The sequence below is a fragment of the Emys orbicularis genome, chromosome 10, assembly GCF_028017835.1.
Source record: "Emys orbicularis isolate rEmyOrb1 chromosome 10, rEmyOrb1.hap1, whole genome shotgun sequence".
Classification (NCBI taxonomy): Eukaryota; Metazoa; Chordata; order Testudines; family Emydidae; genus Emys; species Emys orbicularis.
In genome coordinates, this window is record NC_088692.1 from 37,827,977 (window position 1) to 37,837,782 (window position 9,806).

General features: G+C 54.7%; 1 protein-coding gene across 1 annotated transcript; it reads left to right on the forward strand.

The window, feature by feature from the left end:
- Positions 1–2,685: 2,685 nt before the first annotated feature.
- WFIKKN1 (WAP, follistatin/kazal, immunoglobulin, kunitz and netrin domain containing 1) lies at positions 2,686–8,858 on the forward strand. The gene is made up of 2 exons (XM_065412331.1): positions 2,686–2,931; positions 7,365–8,858. The coding sequence occupies exons 1-2, from the start codon at positions 2,686–2,688 to the stop codon at positions 8,856–8,858; spliced, it is 1,740 nt and encodes a 579-aa protein (XP_065268403.1).
- Positions 8,859–9,806: the final 948 nt, after the last annotated feature.

Consider the following 9,806-nt stretch of genomic DNA (forward strand, 5'->3'; position numbering starts at 1 on the left):
CTCAAGTGGTAGGTGCCTGCGCTTTTGGGGATGGAGGAGCTGAGTCCTAGCCCTGCTGCTGCTGTGTAGTGCTGTGAGTGACCAGAGTGTGCCCCATAGCAACAACTGTGAGGCATCCCAGGGGCCATGAATTTATTACAGTATTGTAAAGGCTTCTGCCTTAAACCCACAGGCATGCTTTCCAAATCCATCCCTCCTGCATGGGCTGCAGCTGTCGTCAGGGCCAGGCTGTTCGTCTAGAGTAATAACAATGGCACTTAGCCCTTTATAACCAGAAGGGGCTGTGTGTGCAAACACAAATGAGTCTTCATAGCAGTCCGGGGGGGGAGATCAGGATCATTAACTTTGTTTTATGGATGGGGAAACTGAGGCCCAGAGATGGGCAGTGCCTGCTCAGGATCACCCTGGGAGTCCAGAATAGAGCTGGAGAAAATAAATCAGGAATCCCTGGCTCCCAAAACTATGCTCAGTCCACTACCAGGTCGCCGCCTCCTCCTTCTCCTTCTTCATTGGCATTGTTGGCATCCAGCCAGGTGCTGACCATACTGGTCTCATTAAAGAGGTTCGTCTCTCACTCCAAGGGGCTGATCCTTTGAGCCAAGCCATCTCTTGGGCAGTGAGCTGGTCCTCATCTCATCGTGCCTCCGGAAGCCTGCTCATCAGCTGCTCCTTACAACCATTAGATCCAGCAGAGGCTTGACCAGAGGCGGTCACATGTTGTTCCCGTGTCTCAAGGATGCAGCCCCTGGTAGCAGGTGTGCATGTGCTGGGAGGAAGATGGGTGCATTGGACACAGCACACACCATTTTGACTGGGTTTCTCCATTAGAGTTACGCAGTCCCTCCTCTCCAGATCTGGGTGCAGCCCTCACACTCCAGCTCTTTGGCTTGCCAGCTAGGACGACGGGGACCAGGCGAACAAAGCTCCAGGTATCGCAGCTCCCCCTTTGGCTAGGAAGGCTTGAAATTCAGCCTCAGTGTGTACTATACGAGGCCTTGGTCAGCTGCCCCTAGTATCGCTTGACCTCCCTGAGGGTCCTGTTTCCCACTGGGGATAACAGTGCTGGCCCCTCTGTGTGCTAGGCTGACAGATCTGTGGGTGGAAAACAATGTAAGCTAGGCCCCCAGCAAGTCAACGACCAAACTCCAATAGACATCAGTTCAGGATTTCCCCCTATGTATGGTTGTCATTTCCTAGTGTGCTGCGTGGGGCGGTGGACAGTACACGTAACATGTGGGTGACTATCTATTTCCTGGCTCCAGTCACCCAACAGGGGCCGAGGTAGCAAACGGGCCTGCCTCTGTCACAGAGCTGGGTCAGTCTTGCTGGGTCCAAAGGCTGAAGCTCCCGTGCTTTCAATGCAGCCCCCTGAGTTGGCTGTGAACGGCCTCAGGATTAGCAGCATAACAATGCACTGCAGCCCCTTGGCGAGCAGGCATTGTCCGCTGTCTTGCTCCCCCAGCCATGGCTAAGCACAGAGCCTGTCCCTGAGCAACTCCCCCTGCCTTTCAGAGCAACTCAGCTGGGTCATCGCCCGTGGATTGCCCGGGCAGCAGCAGTAACTAGAATGTCTGTAGGGCCACCCTCATTGGCACAAGCTGGGCCCCATCAAAACACTGTGTGTTTAGTTGCTGGAGCCCACCCCCTGAGTTTGGGCTCTCCTATGGTGCCCATCACCGTGGTATCTGACAGCCCTTCCAAACTGAGCCCAGAGAGCGCCACTCCAGCCCTAAATAGTTCCCTGGGCCCCTGGAAACCGCTTTCCAGTGAAAAGGAAGCAGGGGAAACAGCTCAGCAAACTGGCCAGGCACCTGGCAAAAGGTCTGGGCTTGTCTCTTGCTACTGGGCCTGGCATGGTCAATCACACTCCAAATGGGCAACGTGCTGGGGCGATTTTCTCATCCCGTAAGAATTCACTCTCTGGCTGGAGGTTCCCCCCCTTTCCCTCTCGCTCTTTGGAGGCTCCACAGGCCCTTTGATGTTCTCCCACTGTTTGCCCAGTCGATCAGCTCAGACAGGGTTAGAGTCTGAGGTCAGCGGCTTTTCCATTCCAAACACCCAGACACATCCGTGAGAGAGGAGTGGACTCAGGTTACATGCCTGCCTTCCTCTCCTCCCCTCCCCTCCCCTCCCATCCCATCCCCACGCCACAGACACACACAGGCACACCCCAGACCAGGCTCACAGCCACTCGGTGGGATACTCCACTGCTCCACACACCCAAGAGGGCTAAAGCCACGCATCAAGCCTTGGCTGTGAACCAAACACCCATTTGAGGCTGGGGTTTAACGAACTCCTTGGGAAACCAGCTGGATGAAGTCTGGGGGGATCTGGGAACCGCATGGATGGATCCCTTCTCCCCTTTCTTTGCATGAATCTCCTCTTCTAACGGTCCCCCTCCCCCAGAGGCACACGCCCTGGGATCTCTCAGAAACCCTTTGCTGGGAGATGACCTTTAAAGGGCCTCGGGGGGCTCTGCAGCCAGCAAGCAGCCCCTGAAGCGGACCGTGCGTCAGGCGTCATCTCCAGAGAGCCCATGCGGAGCTTGTCCTGGGCACAGTAGAGCCAGAGGTCCGGGTTCTGCACGTGCCGGGTTGCTTTTTGGATGTGATTCTTTTTGTGTGTCAGGAGCTGCGCAAGGCGAAGAGCCCTCCTGGCTCGGGAGAGGGAACCTGGCGTGAATCGATGCCTTCCTGGTGCTTCGGAAGAAGGGGATTAAAGAGGAAAAAAGGGGAGCTCCAGCTCCGGGAGGCAGGTCAGCCCGACCCCATGCTGGCCACACTGCTCCTGTCTCTACTGCCTGTCCTGGCCGAGAGCGCCAGCCTACAGCCAATCCGAATGAGTCATCTGGGAGTGTGCCCCAACCAACTGAACCCCAACCTGTGGGTGGATGCCCAGAGCACCTGCGAACGGGAGTGCCACACTGACCAGGTGAGCTCTGCCTCCCCACTCCAGGCTCAAACCGTGACCCTGGCACTCGAGGGTCCAGGCCTGGCCAGCGAGGTCACTGATCCTCTGGTGTAAGATGCTGCACAAGCACCCAGGGTTACTAGTCCTGAGGGATTATTCACTGCGGCCTCTCCCCCCCACCCCGCATTAGCACATGGGGGAGGGGGGTCAGGTTTGTGCACACCTGCAGTCTTGCAGTGATGTCCTGCCTGAGACCTAGGAGCCAAGGGCCTGTTCTGCAGCCTTACCCATCCCCAGGCTCCTGGGGTGTGAGATTTCAGCCTGTCCAGGCAGATGCCTCTTGCTCAGATCCAGGCAGGTTTTTATTTGCTATTTGCAGTTCTCAGGGGTGGGGGGAGGAATTGTGGCTGCTGGTCAGTTTTCATCCCACTGACTGTTTTGGGATACCGGGCAGGCTGAGCGAGACAGGACGTGTCTCCTTGAAAGGCACAGCCAAAGCCTCCCCCGTGGGGGAGATGCCTTAACAAGGGCCTGACAATGAATCCGGGTCTGGGCCAGAGAAAATAAATAGCCAGGAGCCACCTGCAGATCAGCCGGGGATTTGGGGGCAATATTCTCAAGGGCCAAAAGGTGTGGATGTGATTGTGTAGGCAATGCAGCTTGGACCAGCCCAGTGGGGCTTGTCCCCACGCTGTAGACATAGGGGAGGGCCCACAGATGGCCTAGTGGTGTGACTCTCACTCACAGTGCTAGAGCCCCCAGATAAAATCCCCAGGTCAATCTAGATGATCCAGTGGTCTCCTCTGGCCTGGGAGGCTCTAAACTGTATTTGGGCCGGCGTTCATTTTGTGTCATGTGGGTGCCAGTTGCAGACCCTGGAGCACCGTATGCTGTAGGTGATCAATGAGGCTTGCAGTAGAGAGGCAGTGTGTCCTAGTGGTTAGGGCACTGAACTAAGAGCGCTGGCTTCTATTCCCAGCTCCGCCACTGACCTATAGGGTGACCGTGGGTGAGTCACGTCCCCTTTTTGTGCCTCTGCTTCTTTGCCCACCCTTTGTCTCTCTGGTTGTCTGGTTCAGACCCCCCAGCAGGGCAGGCTACCCCCAGATCCTGGCTCCCACATGGGGCAGCAGGGAGAGGGGCTCAGACCCCCAGGAGAGGCAGGGCCCCCCAGATCCTGGTGCACATAAGGGGGCCCTGTCTCACCTGCATCAGAGGGAAGGGGGAGCAAGCTGGCATTCTGGCCATGGACCCTGTGCGACAGGCATTGTACCCTCACTGCCAGCTCCAGGGGAACGGTGCAGCGAGCAACTGGCCACGTGCCCCAGCGCCCCGCAGGGGTGACTAGTGCTGGGAGGTGGCGCTGGCTCACGCTGGTTTGCAGAGTAGGGAGGAAACAGCCTCACTAGGCTCTTCCCAGCGGCTCCCTGCAAGACAGTAACTTCCAGGTGCCCAGTCCACCCTCCTGAAGGTGTAAAGAGGAGGTGTTTCAGGGGGCTGCAGCTAGGCCAGGGCTGTATTTTTTTTAGGCCCTCACTCCCCAGTCTGTCCCTCCCCAGGGCTGCCCATAGGGTTGCCAGTTGTCTGATCGAAAAGGGACCCTGGCGGCTCCAGTCAGCACCGCCAACTGGGCCGTTAAAAGTCTGGTCGGCGGTTCTGCAGGGCTAAGGCAGGCTAGTGCCTACCTGTCCTGGCACCGCGCTGTGCCCTGGAAGCGGCCAGCAGATCTGGCTCCTAGGTGGGGGGCCCACAGGGCTCTGCACGCTGCCCCTGCCCCAAGTACCAGCTCCACACTCGCATTGGCTGGTTCCCAGGGCTGGTTCCCAGCCAATGGGAGTTTGGGGTGGGGGGGGTGCCTGCAACCCTAGGTGCCCCAGGCCTGTGAGGTTCAACAGACTTGTTCCCATTGCTCTCTCCCGCTAGCCCTAGTTATAGCGCCACACAGTGGGCGGGGATAGAATCCTGACTCCTGGGGCGCCCCACAGAGCTCGGCTGTTAGTGCCTTGGAGCAGGGAATGTGTGTGTGAAGCCACAGAGCCGAAAACCACTATGGAACACGACTCATAAATATGATGAAGCCTGTAGGACTGAGAGCCAGGACTCTAGTCCCAGCTCGGCCATTGGCTCACCATGCCCCCTGGGCAAAGCACCCCCTCACATGTGCCTACATTTCCCCCATCTGTAAAATGGGGAGAATGGTCCCATGGAACCATGAGGCTGAGGTCATGAATGTTTGCAATGTGTGCTGAGCTGCATGGAGGGGAGGTGCTAGGAGAGCGCAAAGGAGACAGTTATTATATGGTTAATAATAACTGCCAGACTGGGTTAGACCAATGGTGCATCTAGCCCAGATTCATACCTTCCGACAGTGGCCAGTGCCAGATGCTTCAGAGGGAATGAACAGAACAGGGCAATTATTCAGTGATCCATCCTGTCCTCCACTCCCAGTTTCTGGCAGTCAGAGGCGAGAGACACTCAGAGCATGGGGTTGCATCCTTGACCACCTTGGCTAATAGCCATTGCTGGACCTGTCCTTCAGGAACTTATCTAGTTCTTTTTTGAACTCAGTTATAGTTTTGGTCTTCGCAACATCCCCTGGCAAAGAGTTCCACAGGTTGACTTGCATTGTGTGAAGTACTTCCTTAGGTTTGTTTTAAACCTGCTGCCTATTGATTTCATCGTGTGACCCCTAGGTTTTGCATTATGTGAAGGGGTAAATAACACTTCCCTATTCGCGTTCTCCACACCATTCATGTTTTTATAGACCTCTATCATATCCCCCCTTAGTTGTCTCTTTTCTAAGCTGAATAGTCCCAGTCTTTTTAATCTCTCCTCATATGGAAGCTGCTTCATACCATTATTCATTTTTGTTGTCCTTCTCTGCACCTTGTCCAATTCTAATATATCTTTTTTGAGATGGGGCGACAGGTCTACACACAGTATTCAAGGTGTGGGTGTATTATGGATTTATATAGCAGCATTATATTTTTGTCTCATTATCTATCCCTTTCCTAATGATTCCTCACAGTCTATCTATTTTGACTGCCGCTGCACACTGAGTGGGTGTTTTCAGAGAACTGTCCACAATGACTCCAAGACCTTTCTTGAGTAGTAACAGCTAATTTAGACCCCATCATTTTGTATGTATAGTTGGGATTATTTTTTTCCAAAATGCATTACTCTGCACTTATCAACATTGAATTTCATCTGCCATTTTGTCACCCAGCCACCCAGTTTTGTGAGATCCCTTTGTAACTCTTTGCAGTCAGCTTTGGACTTAACTGCAAACTTTGCCATCTCACTGTTAACCCCCTTTTCCAGATTATATATGAATATGTTGAACAACACTGGTCCCAGTTCAGATCCTGGGAGGACCCCACTACTTACCTCTCTCCATCGTGAAAACTGATCATTTCTGACTACTCTTTGTTTCCTATCGGTTAATCAGGTACTGATCCATGAGACTGATCCCTCTTATCCCACGATTGATTAATTTGCTTACAAGCCTTTGGTGAAGGAGCTTGTCAAAGGCTTTCTGAAAGTCCACATACTCTATATTGACTGGATCACCCTTGTCCACATGCTTGTTGACTCCCTCAAAGAATTCTAATAGATTGGTGAGGCATGATTTCCCTTTACAAAAGCCGTGTTGACTCTTCCCCAGTATGCTGTATTCATCTATGTGTCTGAGAATTCTGTTCTTTACTATAACATCACCCAATTTGCTTGGTGCTGAAGTTAGGCTTACCGGCCTGAAATTGCCAGAATCGCCTCTGAAGCCTTTTTTAAAACCAGGTGTTGCATTAGTTACCCTCTAGTCATCTGGTACAGAGGCTGATTTAAGTGATAGGTTACATACCATAGTTAGTAGTTCTGCAATTTCATATTTGAGTTTTTAGAACTCTTGGGTGAACGCCATTTGGTCCTGCTGACTTACTAGTGTTTAATTTATCCATTCACTTCAAAATCTCCTCTACTAATATCTCAATCTGGGACAGTTCCTCAGATTTGTCACCTAAAAAGAATGGCTCGCCTGTGGGGATCTCCCCCATATCTTCTGCGGTGAAAACCCATGCAAAAAATTCATTTAGTTTCTCTGCAATGGCCTTGTCTTCCTTGAGTGCGCCTTCAGTGCCTTGATCTTCCACTGGCCCTATGAAATGCAAGGCTGAGGGCCTGCGATGTTCCTCTGGGCCTTTCCTTAAGAAGCAGGGATGTTTCCTGCTGAAATTCCATTCCTAAATCCCCCTGCAGTTTCCAATGGATGCAGAATCTTTGTAGCATAGTATTGCTGTGTGCTGTTAAATAGCTGCCAGTGTGCCTCCCCAGAGGTGGCTGCATTCCAGTTGTGGGTGGAAGTGGTTGATAGACAGCTAATGTAAGGGTATAAAAGTGGGGTATTAATGGCAGTGAGGATGCTGGTTTTAAGCCTGCTGCTGATTGCTCTCCTGCAGGACTGTGAAGGCTTTGAGAAGTGCTGCACCAATGTCTGTGGCCTGCGGAGCTGCGTGGCTGCCCGCTATGCCGACGGCAGTGTCTCGTCCCTGGAGCTGGCGCAGGAGGCCTCGTGCGAGAGCTTTGTGTGCACCCAGCAGGGCTCAGACTGCGACATCTGGGACGGGCAGCCCATCTGCAAGTGCAAGGACAGGTGTGAGAAGGAGCCCAACTTCACATGCGCCTCAGATGGGCTCACGTACTACAACAAGTGCTACATGGATGCGGAGGCCTGTATCCGGGGCATCAGCCTCAGCGTGGTGCCGTGCAAGTACATCTTCACCTGGCCGAACACCAGCCCGGTGCCGCTGGAGACCACGGCTCACCCCACGCCCGGGGCCGCTGCTGAGGTGCCCATCCCCCCAGCCCTCTACAACAATCCCTTCCACCAGTCGGTCTACGTGGGTGGCACCGTCAGCTTCCATTGCGACGTGAGCGGGCGGCCCCGGCCGGACATCACCTGGGAGAAGCAGAGCGACCACCAAGAGAACTTCATCATGCGGCCTGACCAGATGTATGGCAATGTGGTGGTCACAAATATCGGCCAGCTGGTCATCTACAATGCCCAGCTGGAAGACACCGGCATCTACACCTGCACAGCCAGGAACTCCGCCGGCCTCCTCCGGGCTGACTTCCCCCTCTCCATCATCAAGAGAGAGCCCTCCGGGGTGGAGCCCAGGGCACCCAGCACCCAGCAGGTCCCAGCCACCGAGTGTCTGAAGGAGCCCGACAAGAGGGAATGCGAGGCTCAGCAGGTGCGCTGGCATTTTGACACCAAGAAGGGGTCATGCGCTACCTTCCGCTACGGCGGCTGCGGTGCCAACCAGAATCACTTTGAGACCTACGAGGCGTGCCGCTCGGCCTGTGTCAGCAGCGCCATCAACATGTGCACCCTGCCCATGGTGCAGGGGCCCTGCAAGAACTGGGAGGCCCGCTGGGCCTACAACCACCTGATGAAGCAGTGCCACTCCTTCGTCTACGGCGGCTGCGAGGGCAATGACAACAATTTCGAGAGCAAGGAGACCTGTGAGGATGCCTGCCCCTTCCCCAAGACCCTGCAGTGCAAGGCCTGCCGGCTCAAGAGCAAGATGGTGCTGAGCCTGTGCCGCAGCGATTTTGCCATTGTGGGCCGGCTCATGGAGATCATCGAGGACCAGGACTCGGGCATCGCCCGCTTCGCCCTCGAGGACATACTCAAGGACGAGAAGATGGGCCTCAAGTTCTTCAACATCAAGTACCTGGAGGTCACCTTGAGCGACATGGACTGGAGTTGCCCCTGCCCCAACATGACCACAGAGGATGGGCCCCTCATTATTATGGGGGAGGTGCATGACGGCATGGCCGTGCTGGACCCCAACAGCTACGTCCGAGCTGCCAACGACAAGCGCGTGAAGAAGATCTATGAGCTGATTGAGAAGAAAACCTGCGAGCTCCTCAACAGGTTCCAGGACTAGAGGTGCAGCCCAAAGAAGGGGAGAGTCAGGCTAAATCAGGGGATCTCAAACGGGGGGTTGGGACCCCTCAGGGGGTCATGAGGTTAGTATATGGGGGGTCACAAGCTGTCAGCCTGCACCCCGAACCCTGCTTTGCATTCAGCATTTATAATGGTGTTAAATATATAAAAAAGTGTTTTTAATTTATAAGGGGGGGCGCACTCAGAGGTTTGCTCTGTGAAAGGGGTCACCAGTACAAAAGTGTGAGAGCCACGGGGCTAAATAGACAATCCCTGCCATCCTCTCTTGAGCCAGTCACAGCTATGAGCCACCCAGGGGGCAATCCCTGGGGGAACTGCCTGCTCCCCAAACCCTCCCCCCTTGGGGTCAGAGTCGAGATGCTCCCCCAGAACCCCATGGCTACCTCCACTGCCTGGTATTTCTGCATGTAACGGGTTGGTTTAATTCCTAGGCAGTGGTGGTGACGAGCCTGATTCTATCCAGACCTACCTATGTCTGTCTGTCTATCTGTAATTTATCTGTCCACATATCTCGCCCCATGTACCCTTTTGAGGCCAGACTATACCAATAAAAGCGTGACCCGGCGGGGAGCTGTTTCCTGACTCTCCCATGCTCAGAACAATCACGAGGCACAGTCGTCAGAGTCCGGGACGGGTGCTGCCGTTGGACTAGGCTAAATCATCCAATCTCCCCTTGGCTTCTGTGGGGGAAGGCTCAGGGCCAGGGTGGGTGCTAAACTTAGCCCTGGGTGAACTGCCAGGGGGCAGGAGTGGGTCTTGCCCTGCTCTCTGCCCTCCTGCTGGGCAGCGGCATGCTACAGAGCAACCAGAGGGAGGCCATGCAGGCTCTGGCTTGTTCCTAGGCAGGGGAGCCCTCTAGTGCTACAGAAAGCCCCAGGGCTGCAAGTGCAGAAAGCCCTTTGCTGAGGCGCTCCCGCTGCCTGCCCCT